The 13838-nt window shown below is 28.1% G+C and overlaps 1 protein-coding gene across 1 annotated transcript; it reads right to left on the bottom strand.

Annotated features, from left to right (window-relative positions):
- Positions 1-3960: 3960 nt before the first annotated feature.
- On the bottom strand, positions 3961-7747 carry LOC114374533 (zinc finger protein WIP3-like). Its single transcript, XM_028332189.1, has 2 exons — positions 7102-7747; positions 3961-4955 (listed from the first exon to the last, which is right to left on the bottom strand). The coding sequence occupies exons 1-2, from the start codon at positions 7645-7647 to the stop codon at positions 4506-4508; spliced, it is 996 nt and encodes a 331-aa protein (XP_028187990.1). The 5' UTR covers positions 7648-7747; the 3' UTR covers positions 3961-4505.
- Between the last annotated feature and the right edge of the window lie 6091 nt (positions 7748-13838).

Below are 13838 nucleotides of genomic sequence, written 5' to 3'. Positions count from 1 at the left end.
CTTTCAACAGAGATGCACCCACATTGAATTGACTTTAGTCACGTACACCGCTTCAAGAATCTAACCTCCACCACTTCAAAAATTATGCCGCGTAATCTTTGGACATCTTGCTAGAATAATATTACAGTACAACTGAATATCACAGTATCCAGAAACCAGAGTCCAATGTCTTTGTTAATTAAGCACCCAATTAGACAAAAATGAAAAATAATTTTCCCAAGTAGCCTTCTTCAGAAATTATTTATACAAGTAGTCACTTTTACTGTTCAGCGTGAGAATTTGGGTCTGACAGTACCGAATTCTCACCTTATTTTTCAAAGTACTTTTTGCACACCCTTAAGAATTCGGAACTCACAACCAAATTCTAATTTTTTATTTTTTTAAATTTTGTTATTTTTTAAATAATAATATATTTGAATATTACATGTAAATAATTTAATTAGTTATTATAATTTTTGAATATTAACATATATCTGAAAAATTATTATTATTTATTTAATTATGAATGTATTGAACTATTTTTAAAGAATATATCTAATAGTATTATTTATAAAATATTTTAAAAATTATGAAAATTAAAACTTATCCTAATAAAATGTAATAGGCGGAGATTTTTTATTTACATTTTATTTACTGAATTTTTAATTTTTCATGAAAAAATAAATTTGTAGTTTTTGTAATTTTATGTATGTTTTTTTAATGCTAATGTGCTTTTGTTTTTTATTTGATGAATTTATTTGTCTCTTTTTTAGTAAACAAATTCTGAAAAACACAATAAAACATATTAATGCATAAATAGTGATAAAATTCAAGTTTAGCAATATTCATCAAATTAATTATTATTTAAGTTAAATTACAATGTATCATTCCATAAAAAATATTAACAATTAGCAATAATTTTCTTACAATTTAAGGACGAGTCTTCAGTAGCACCAGCATAATAATGCCATCTTTTAATGCATTCAATCGGATTAGTGCACCATCTTTGCTAGAAACCAGCTCCATGACGTAACCTTAATGAAATCTAGGATTGCTTCTACTTCAATGTCAAAAGTATTGTTTCACAAGACAATTTTTTTTTTTTTTTATCAATGGCCAATTTACTACATGGCATATTAAGTACTTAAAATTTCTTGATTTTCATATACTACTAATGTAAATATTTTCCAGAATGATCGATGGAAATATCTAAATTTTTAATGTCGTAAATGTGATTCTTCATATCGATATTTAGAAATTTTTATATTTAATTCATTGTTTTTTTTATAGAATAGTTGATGAATATATATATATGTAATGACTTAAATGTGCTCCGTCATAGCAATATATATTTAGAAATTCTATGAAACAATATTCTCAGTTGATTTCATCATTATTTGGTGGTTAAGTAAAACAATAACCTAAATATTATGAAAAAAGTGACCCTATTCCATTTCCTTAAGGTGTGTAATGCAACGACATTGTTTAAGAAAACCCTGGACGTATATATCATGCCGTGAAGGCCGTGGTCATGGACGTGTTCATAGGGAGAATAATAGTAATGACAGTCATAATACCAAGAATGAATTAATCTTCTCGCCCAAGTAGGAATAGTGAAGAAATCAATAAAGACAAAAGTGATATTCACTGAATTGTTATTATTGTGATATCATATCTCTCCTACGCCCAAACATCTTAATGACTCATCAATCATCTCCATTAAGGAAAATTAAAGGGGTGCGGGTAGAAATAATTTTTATCCAACAACTATGATAATGGTGATGTTAATAACATATTTATTGATGGTTTAAGTTGGTTGAATATGATAAGTAAGTGTTGTAAATTTTTTTATATTATATTTAATTGTTACGGATAAAAAAATGTATTTATTGTGTTTTAGACCTTAAGGAAAAAAAACTTTGATGAGAAATATAAAATATTTTTAATGAGATAAGTTTTACATTTTAAATAAATAAATAAATAAATAAAGATATATCTGAAAACTAAAAATGATGATTTTTTTAGAGGATTAACGTGTCACTAATTAAATAAGTAAGGGGACAATTTGTTTTTTAAAGTGTAGGAAGACAATATTAAAACTTTTAAAAATTAGGAAATTAGAGACAAAAACAAATTAAGAAATCATTCTTATATTTTAGTCTAATATATTAAAACAATAACACCCCACTCGTAATATTGGGTTTACTTATAAAACAAATATTATTAACTAGTTATACTACACATGACAAGTTATACTGATAGACGAATCGACATTGGATGGGATAGATACTTTGATTGCGCAGGATAATGCCAAATATCACCAGATTTAGATTAAGTTAACCTAACTAGCAAGAGTCGCTTAATTATAAGAGATTAAGGCCACCCACAGGGAAAGTGTTAACTTTTAAAATATGAAAGCATATAGCTACTTAGCAAATTAAATAAAATAATTCTGCTCAAGATAGTGATTGTATGATCTTTCCCCTCTCCAACGTTTTCTTACCCCCGACAAAACTTAGTGGAGGTCCCATATTTTCAAGACCAAATACACACTCCATTTTTTTTTTTAATCTGTACTACTTTTTGCTTTGGTCAAGCCTTACCTCAAAAAAACTCAAATTTCAAACTCTATTTCTCTCCCTTTAATTATCTCCCTCACGTGTTAAGGATTTGTATATATTGTATATAAAACACAAGGAGGTCCTTTTGTAACTCATGATCTATATCTTCGTCAAAACACACATATTCTTAATCTCCATGTTTTGGAATTTTTCTAAGCAAATAATATTAATCTAATTAAGAATGAGACATGGATTCACACTAATTAATTAGATATCCAGTTCAGATTTTATATTGGGTAATTGATCTATAGCTACAAATATATCGGTGGATGATTTGGTGGTCAAGGCCCCCCAAAATGGACTCTCATAGTGACCTGAAAGTAGAGTAGGTATATTACTTTGAAAGGGAAAAAAAAAAAATTAATCCCAGCGTACACCACTTAATTTTACTTATATATATAAATTTGGTGCTTATTATATAAACATAACCATCATGTTTCACTATGACACTGCCCTTATCTCATATTGATGTCGATGAAGTCCTAGACATTGTCAGCGCTCTAAAATTATAAGCTTTTTATGATTTTTTTTCCCTTGTAAATTATTTGGGATAAAGGGGAGTGTTAAGGGAAGAAGAGATCGTGCATTATAGATAAGCACTTTTTAATGTTCCTTAAATGAACGGCAGTTAATAATTACACTCAAGCATTGTATAAAACCTTTATGGATTAGGATGATGTTACCTTCTGCATAATAATTGAATGGTTCTTTTACTGGAAATGGTTGGTTTATCACATCGATCTATCTGTATCATCTTTCACATCTTTACATCTACATAATTATCAGAAACAGAATATGAGTATAATAAAATGGTTACATATAATAAGATAATAAAAGAATAATTAATTTTATTCTTATGATAGTTTTTATAATATTTTTAAACGTGGTCATGATAAAATAAATTATGCAATAAAACTTACAAATTATTATAAAAATAACATTACTTGTAATAAAAACGATGTAAATATGATTTGACCGTGTTCACATAATTAAAAGGTATGTACTTAACATTAATTTTATTGTATATACTTAACATTTTTTTTATTTTTTCTAAATAGTAAATTTTGACTTAGTCATCTAGGAAAGAGATATGATAAAATAAGAGAAATTATACATGAATACCGCATAATTTTTTTTATGAACACTTGTTAACACTTTCTATTTTTTTTTAATGTTGTCTCCTTTTATTACATTATATTTATTATACTTATATTATTATTTTTTTCTCTTTTATCTCTTTAGGTGTCTAGAGTATAGTATGGGTGTCTATGTATAATATATAATCCGGCATATGCTCAGCCATCTTAATTTGGTTTCAGATTTAGCATTGCTTAGAGATGATTCAATATATAGTAAAAGATTAATCATAATAAAACACATTGGCTATCCATTTATAACCGCAAATTCACATCAAAGCGTCACAAAGATTTTAACAAGACTTTACATGCTATAAAGTCCTATAGCTAGAATGAGGTTTACCATTCAGTGATGAAGCGGATAAATTTCCTCCATATTGAAGAGGCTACAAAAAACTAAACATGACATAACACTACTACTCTCTGTTGCTATATGAGAAGAAAATTCATCTACTTCATCACTTGAGGCAGCCACATGTTATTAATTAAACCAAAAGCAAACTACTCCAAACCTCTATTGATATAATAATTAAGCTCGATCATCACCACCCTGCAAGTGCTCGGTAGCAAACCTTTCCCTGAGTAGTCTTCATGCCTCAGCAGTTAAGTTGTTTTGAATTTTTTGTTACCGAGCACAAGCGTAGTGACCAAACTCATCTCTACTAATTTAAATTACCACTACTCAAGGTAATTGTGATCGCAATTTAAAACCTTACTGCTATGCCATATCTTCATAATAAAGGAAAGCTATATATAGAGTGTTGTTAGATCATGTATGATGAGCATTAACTTCATCTTCATCAGAGCCAGTAGTAATGCATTCCTTCTCATCCTCAAAGGCTTCAAAGGGAGGATGAGGTTTATGTCCCTTTCCAAAAGACCTAATATGATCCTTAAGTGATCTCTTGTGCTTGAAGTCTGAGCCACAAGTGCAATACCACAACTTGCCACAGTTCTTCTCATGAGTCCTCCAATCCCCTTTGACTGCAAATGTTTTCCCACATTTTCTACACATGAATGGCTTTGTGCCATGCTTTCTTTTGTAATGTGTTTGGAGGGTTCTGAAGTCCTTCAATGGCTTAGCCCTTGGATGGTTGATGTTGTTCTTGCATCCTTGAGCACAGCAATAGCATGGTAACCTTAACATTGCAGCTGGTTGTGATCCTTTCAGTGAGTCTGGTCCTTTCCTAAATTCTGATCCATGCCCCCACATATGCATCTGCTAATTATGAAAAACAATTACGTTGGTGCTAGTTTGAATTAATTATTAGAGTATATACATGCATGCTCATTTCTAATTGATCATAATTAAACTTGCTTGAAATTAACTAGGAGTTTGTTTAGTTTCTTTTTTCTTTTTTCTCCTTAAATCTTTAGTAGTATTTAGAAGTTACATTTAGTGTGAATTCATTTAAAAAGTTTATTTGGTTTTAAAAAAACGTTTTTTTCTTATTTCTACAAATAATTAAAGAAATGTTTACGTTACCTATTTTCATTTTTATATTTTCTGTTTTAAAAATTAACCAAGGCTGCTATATTTGACCAAGCAATATCGTCCTTTAGTCCTTTATATATCCAAGCAGTGGCCATTGTTGCAAATAATTGTTAATCTTTAGTGATGGGTCTAACATGTCAAATTCTCGTCAAAAAGCTACAGCTATAGTTAGCCCCATGATTTAACGGTGAAATGTATGTCTCTATCGGTATCTATCTATATATTTAAAATCAGAAATTTTATAAATATATATCCAATATGATTAGTTACAACGAAAATCATATCCAAAGTTTTGAATAGTTTTCTTAACCTTGATTTAAGCCTAGTAGTTATGCATCCTAGTCCTGGCTACTGAGATAAACTATGCCACCTTCCCCGACATATATAAAAGCATGCATGAAGATTATTACAATTTCCCTTTGAAATTTATGGGATGAAACAGAAGCCTTTCATTTAAAAGGAATGCTAGGGACAACACGTACGCCATCTCTAGCTCAATTTTCTTAAAGTGATAAAGAAAAAAAGAGAAAGAAAAAAAAAGTATCAAATATGGTCACGTATACGTTGTTACTAAAGTTAAATTATATAGCAAATTATCTAAACAAAAGTTGAATTATATAGTTGTTTTCTTCTTAATGATTATCATTGTTGTCATTATCATGCAAAGCATGTATTTCATTTTGATCTACTTCATTTTGGTGTGGATAAAATTCAGGCAATTCGAATTCAGTAGGTACACACAAGCTATGGATCGAAAACTACGGAATGATGTACAAAATTAAGGAGCAGTTGTGGAAAAAGTAAAAGAAACATTGACTCTTTTCATAGGCTTGGTTTTTGATGGAATGCATATATGACAGGAAAAGAAAATTGAAGTGATTGTGTGAAATTATGAAAACAAGTTCAAGTACTATTTAGCGAACCAAATCAAACCAAAATAACATGATTGTTGCAATAATTAGAGAAGTTTTTTTCTTCTCCCTGAATACCTAAATCACTAGGGATATATGTCCAGTGCTATGGTTGCTGAATGTGTATAAAATTGAAATGTTTCCCCATGATATTTATAGAACTTATTATTATTAAACTTATCTTTTACTTCCAAAGGACGTAAAACATTGTTATATTCAAAAAAAAATTTCTGAAATGAAATTGAAGCCATTTTTTGTGGTGAATGATCAAATCTACAACCAAGTTTGTCGTAAGTGGGGTGCCAAAGTCTTTGATCAGAGAGTACTTGTTAGTACTAAGCTTACGTTCCTCCACACAATAAATCTTGAAACCTCATTTTTTTATAAAAAAAAAAAGAGAAAAGAAAAGAAAAAAAAAAGGGGAATCACGTAAGGTAATTAAGTATATGTTCAGTTTTAATTGATCCAATAATCGTGACTATTATGATCATGTTCCCCTCAAAGGAAATTAAAGGTAGATCAAGCACGTGCAACAATATCTCTTACGGTGGTGATCTATTTGTTTGATGAGCCCTTAATTTACTTGACAGTCTAGAAATAGATCCTAACCTCAACATGAGTTCCCTAACCTCCACCAGAGATTCTCTGTTTAAAAAAAATATCAACAAATACTTAAAAATAAATTAAAATTGATCAAACTTTTCATACAATATGTAAAATTAACGTATATTTTTACTTAATTTGACTTCTTTACAAACATCTGTAAACTTTACGGAGTTAGACATTATTATGATCTTTGTAATTCACAGTTGCTACTCTTTCCTCTTCTTTCTTCCACATGGTCCTTTTACATAGCTTAATTTCCACTTCTTTTAGATAAATTTTCAGATAATTTGTGTGCAAAGTATAGAGTAATTTTATGATATGATGAGAAGAAGTTGAGAAGCAATTGAACTAACCTGCATGTTGTTATACCTATTGAAGGTCTTGCTACATATGGAGCAAGCAAACTGCATAGGTCCAACAAGGATCTGTGCAGGAGTAGGAATCCAAAACCTTCTCTCTTGGTTGTTGTTAAAGGAGCATCCATGGAAGCTTCTCTTTGAGGACTCTTCTTCTTCTTCCTTAACATGGAAAATCATCTTCTCATCAACAACCTCATCATCAGCATGCCCTTTACTAGTGTCAGGCAATCCAATGTGCAAAGCCACAGTCACTTGTTTAACCTTTTCCTCTTTCACCTCATCAAACGTTTGATCTTCCTCATCTTTGGAGGCCTTCTTTTCACTTAAAATTGGCAAGAATTGGATAGTTTCCTGAACAAACTGATTATGAGTAAAAGAAAAAGAAGAAGAAGGAGAAGAAGATGATGATGATGATATTGTGTTGGAATTGTTTAGATATGAATAATTAGGAGAAGAACATGGTTTAAGCCACTCAATGAAAGTAGGAGCATGAAGGTATAGATTCTTATTGTCCTCCACATTGCACTCCATTAAACCCATATTCTTCAGAGAGTTTCCCCTTGATTTGGTGAAATTCTCTCCTCCTCAGAAAAGGGCTATGTATGTGTGTGTGTTCAGACTTTATGATAGAAAGCCTGCACTTATAATATAACATGGTTGATTAAGGAATGGAGGCTTTCTTTGTCTTTATGGACCTTTTCTTTTCTTTTTTTTTCTTTATTTTTTAGTCCTTACTTTTCTTTTTCTCCTTCTTGTTCTTTAATTGTTTGTTTCTTTTGGGGGAGAAGATTATATTTTGTAAAATTATCTAAAAAGCTAATCAGAAGTTCAAACGTTAGATGATGATTAAAAAATTAATTTATTAAATTATAAGTTTTGGTAAAATTATTCGTTAAAATAGTTAAAAAGTGTCAGATAATAAAAAAATAATAAAATCATGATTTATTTTTAAAAAATAATAAATAAAATAAATAAATATATCAAAGATAAAAATAAAATAAAATATAAAAAATTAAAAATTAGTACTTTAAAAAATTCTATTTCAAGTACTGTTTCAAAAAACATTTAAAAACATTAAACAAATTATTTATTAAACAATCAAATGAATATTTTAACTAATAAAAAAATAAAATAACTAACTGAACTTTGAAAATGACATTAAAGAAAATAAGACTCGCCCCATTTATTAGAGAGAATCCTGGAATAGTTTGAACTTTGAATCTAATCAATGCTAGTCATCAGATTAGGAAAGATTGGCATTGGTCATCAATTTGAGAGACATCATTGGTTCTTGGATTAAGTTTAGCATGAAATTAAATTAATTGAAAAATTAAATTTTAAAAAACATAATTGATTCATACAATAAATTTACTTTCAAATAATAAATATAGGAATTTGACTTATTTGGAGCGAATAAACACACGGTAACTAATCTCAGTTGTTAATGAGAGATAGTCAATAGTTGATATTTTAATACATTCATGATATATTAATAATTGATTTTATGATTGAGATTACTTATTTTATTCTTTAAAGAAACTGAATCTTAAATATACCAATTATATTCAAACATGTTTTAAAAAAAATTAACAAAAGACTCACCGATATTGAGAAATAAAAAAAGACTCACCAATAAAGGAGATATTAGATGACATTAGGGGTGGAAATGAACCGAGTAGTATGTGGATGGCCTTCGGCTTGACCTATGTAAAGCTCGACTCGGCTTGACTTGTTTATTATAAAAGTCAAGCTCAAGCTTTTTAAAAAAAAAATTTAGATAAAAAGGTCAAGCTCAAATCATAAAAAAAGTTTGTTAAGCCTGACAAACCGGCTTGTTTAACTAATAATAATAATAACTTTATTTTATCAAATCTTATCTTATCCAGATTTTATTTTATTTAGATTTTATTTTATTCAGATTTTATTTCGTCCAGATTTTATTTAATCACATCTTATCTTATCTTGTCCAGATTTTATTTTATTTCGTTTATGGGTTTGGACTTAAAATAGATTTGTAAGTTTTGGGGCTGAGGACCTATATAACAGCACCAAAAGTTTTAGGCTAAGGAGTTTTTTTCCGGAGAGGAGAATAATTCTAGGATTTTAGAATTTCAGTTTTTATTACTATTCATGCACACGGTTCACGTAGAATAAAATTCATTTTCTGCAAATCATCTCTAATCCATACATTTTTTAATATTATGCTCTTTTAATTTTCTTTTGATATATTTTGTGCTTTAACGACTTGAATTCAATATGATTTCGTTTATCAATTATTTTTGGATTTGTACATTACTTATACGAAATTTTATAAGTTTCTTTTTTTAGTTAGTATTTCACTAGGTTTTAAAATAATAAATTAATCAAAGACGTCTTTAAGCAGGCTTTTAAATAGGCTTGTGGTCCAAACCAGGCTTTTATATAAGCCGAGCCGAACCTTAAAAAAAGTCTATGACAGGTAATGAGCCAAACTCAAGCCTTACGTATTTAACTCAGGCCGAGCTCAAGCTTGGTAAGGCTTGGCTTAACTTGGCTCATTTTCACCCCTAGATGGCATTATCAAAGTTTTATTGGATACTAGACTGTATCGGACTCACAAGGTGGTTGACCAACTGACCACCTTCACACACACATGACCTCAACCATACGTCCATCATCACACAATTTTAATGGGTAGCATGAAACAAAGATGGGGGATTGCTTCCTCCTTATAAAGAGAGACCAAGGTAGTAGGAATGTAAGTTATATTCTATTTCTATTATACACATCTAAGATAAACATTGACTTTATCATTTAATTCTTTTTAGGTATCTCATCTCACGACGAAGAATGAGCTTAGGCTAAAGAGAAGAGTACATCAATCAGATTGGATGAGCACAAAACTTGATAAAAATAAAGGCAATTTTATTTAAAATAAGTGAAATTATTCTACACAATAAAATTCTTTTTTCATATCTTTAACAAAGTTGTATATCCAAAATTCAAACTCAAAATTTAAGTTGGATACATAACACTAAAAAATGTTATTTAAAAACTTTTTTAGCATGGTGTCCCATTAATAAATATAGTTAAAAATAAGACTGAATGCATTATGGTAGCGCTAGACATATTTCATTTCCAAATAAATAACTTTTCTGAGAATGAAATTCTTAAAAATTAAATCGGATTGTTAAATAATTTTATAAAATATATTATTTTCCAGTAAGATCATCCTAATAGTAGGAGATTTAGATTATTTGTATGAGATTCGTAATTATTCAATCCTTAATTATTACTGCCCTTATATATATACCAAGATAATATATTCTATTATTTATTTATAAAAAAAACTATCTTTACAATGAATTACTATAAAAAAAATTAATGAATTAACATCTTTATAATCAATTATTATGGGAAAGGCAATAAGAGATTGATTTATTATTTAACCAGTACTCCATTTGACAAATTTAATGAAGTTCAGATTTTGTCTAATATTTATTTAAATTAATAATTAAATTTTGGGACATTATTGCCAAGTTTTTTAAACAATATTTTTATTTATTTATTTCAAGCTTAAAGCTTTGAACTTTGATTATTTTCTTGAAGGTAAGTGCATTTAACTCTTGTTTAGTTTTTTTTTTTATATAACACTAAACTGTAAACACCAATGGGTGGTACAATGTGAAGCGTATTTGTGTTCATGAATTATTTTTCTGCAAACTCTATATATATATATCGTGGAATGTGACCCGTATGCACGCAGTTTCTCAAACATTGACCTTAAGCAAGTGATCTCAAATATAAGGATGAAACGCGAAGACGGTATTAACTTGGTCAATACCTAAACTTAGAAAAATACTACAAATGACGAACAAAAGGCAACAAGGACCTTGACATAGTGTTATCTAGTGCTTATAATATGTGCACCATGTTGCTTAACTTCAATAAGTCAATAATTTAAGGGAAGAAAATAGTGCCTAATTTGTTGGTTGATGATGGCTGCATCAACTTATGAATATTAATTTTTTTCACTCCACGAAACTAAACAAACAAATAAACAATTTATATTTCAAGGTAAATGCTTAATTTAAGGATTTTTTTCTTTAAATAATTATTACTAGTATATGTTTCTTTTAATTCTTAATTTGTTCGTCTTCTAAAAAAAAGAAGGTTTTTGATAAAAAAAATTCTATAAAAAAGAAATCATCGAAAAGGTTCTTTTTCGATCTAATTAATGAAATGATTCTACTTAAAAACAATACATTTATACCCGTTAATTAACAGGATATAACCATTGAATCTTTCAATGAATGTGTAGATATTGTTTTTTTAGACTTAATTAAGTTTTTTATATTCAAAAAATAAGTTGTTTTTATATTACTATTTAATATTTATTTTTTTAATTAGATATCTAAAAAAATTTATATTTCAATTTATTATCTGTCGTTAGTCTCCTTTCGTTAAGTGATGATGTATCAAACGGAGTACCACATCATCACGCCGCCTTATCATTAACACTTCATTGTTATGTCATCACCTTCAATGATGTGACAATAACATGTCAGTGATTTTGCTTGATGATGTGATACTTCATCTCACGTCATCACTTAACGGAAAGAGACTAACGATAGATATTAAGTTGAAACATAAAAATGAATTTTTTAGGTAATAATACGAAAATGACTTATTTTCTAGGTATGAAAAACTTAATTAAACCAATTTAAAAAATAATTTTTTAGTTAACAAATGATAAATGATAAGGAAAAATTTTATCAAAATAAATAATTTAATTTCGGATAAAATGATAAATAATAAATTTTATTATTTTATTGAAAATAAAAATAAAAATGGTAATTATAAATTTAAGTTATGTTTAAAAGCAAATCTTATAGGTTAATAAGAAAAAATCGTTTCTCAAACACCTTTATTTGATCAAATAAATTTGTAAACTTGTCAAAAAAATTAAAAATTAATTAAAATAACTTGATGAACATATATCTAATTTACTTTTATATAAACTTAAGAAACTTTACCCTATTTATTATTTTAAGATAATTTCTCATTCAAAATAAGAAATACATTAATTAAATTAATAAGATATTTTTTATTGATAGGAATAAAAAATACTATTTAAAATTTACAATAATTCACCTATCAATTTATTATGTTTAACCAAATGAACTAAATTAATAAGATAATATTAAAGGTGAAATTAAAGAGTTAAGATACGTATATTTAGTATCTAAACAAAACTAAAAGAAAATCCAACAAGATCAAATAGTGGGATATATATTTTGGGTCTAGAAAATAGTGAATGAAGAATAAAGGAAGACATAAATGTTGCATGTGTATATTAATCATAGACCGCAAAGCATCAATTATATATGATTTAAATATATTTTTCATATCTGAAAAATAAGTCTTTTCATATTACTACTTAAAAATTCATTTTTTTGTCAAAAAACTACCTAAAATTTTTTATGTTTCAATTTAATGTCTGTCATTAGTCCATTTCCGTTAAGTGATGACGTGACATAACGCATTTTGAATCTACTTTATAGAAAATTCATCAAAAATACTTACAGATTATTCATTAATAAAATATATTTTTAGCGAAAATCAAATTCACATTATTTTAAAATATAAGTTTATTCTGTATCAACTAAATCAATTTTTATTAATACTCGTTAAGGTAGTTTCAATTTGACTTATACAATATATGGACCTTATTATAGTTAGATCTTGAGCCTTACTTTATTGCTAGGATGGGGTTATAGTTGTCAATTTGATATTTGATCAGTGTGTGCGAATATGATAAACTGTATTTATTTGTGTTAATAATTAACACTATTCAATTGGTCCAACAAGTTTAAAAGTTATTTAAAGTAGCTTATAAAGACACTTGGCACATATTCTCCCCTCTACAAATTCAAATCCATAGCTATCAAGAAACGTACAAAAATGAGGCCACGCCACTTTGCACTGGCTGCCAAATTTGTACAGCACGTATTTTGTATTTTAGAGGTAAACAGAACTGAACGGTGATAAGGTGAGTGGAGCCAGTTAAATGATTTTTACCGACAAGATTTGTATGAGCATCTTTGTTAGACTTAGACAAAATGCTCACACATGATGCATATGCTTAGCTCTTTTCTCTTTAAAAACTCCTTTTTGTTTATGATGGAAGCATATCGTCAGTATGTGATTTTCTATCAATATCATCACTTTTTTCCCCCCACTATTTTTAATCTTTAATTCGAACTTTTCACATTAGTTTTAGTATTGTGATACATACTCCGTCTCTATAAAGTTGTACGCTTATCGTGAAAGTATATAAACGTGTAAAAAGTATTTTTATTCACAATTAGCGAATTAAGAAAATAGTTTTCATGGTACAACTGAAAATTTCTATAAACAGCGTATAATAGGTTTATTAGTTAGCTCATAGCTAGGCCATTTCTTCTATTTCCTTATTTCTTTGGATCTTTACTGAATAATTCTCAGTTCATTAAAAAATATCAAATAGAAATTAATTGTTATATAATTAACTTTTGATTAAAAAAATAAATATTAATATAGACATTGTAAATTTGTAATAGCACGTGAACATATTAATAGATGACTTTTGTCCAAAGATAAACTTTAACAAGATGGGATGTCTAATCTAAAGGCGTCTTCTAGCATGCATAAGTTAGATAAGTCATGCACCATGCAAAAGTATTCAGGACCGTAGAATATCGCAGTTACAA

Source organism: Glycine soja, chromosome 11 (genome assembly GCF_004193775.1).
Source record: "Glycine soja cultivar W05 chromosome 11, ASM419377v2, whole genome shotgun sequence".
NCBI classification, from domain to species: domain Eukaryota; kingdom Viridiplantae; phylum Streptophyta; class Magnoliopsida; order Fabales; family Fabaceae; genus Glycine; species Glycine soja.
Note: the sequence above shows the minus strand (reverse complement) of the source record. Positions and strands in the feature narration are given on the sequence as shown.

Bases quoted from the DNA above. Each gene is read 5' to 3' on its own strand.
- LOC114374533 (XM_028332189.1), bottom strand. From the start codon at position 7,647: ATGGGTTTAATGGAGTGCAATGTGGAGGACAATAAGAATCTATACCTT. The intron at 4,956-7,101 runs GTTAGTTCAATT...CATAATTAGCAG, and splicing joins ATAGGTATAACAACATGCAG to ATGCATATGTGGGGGCATGG.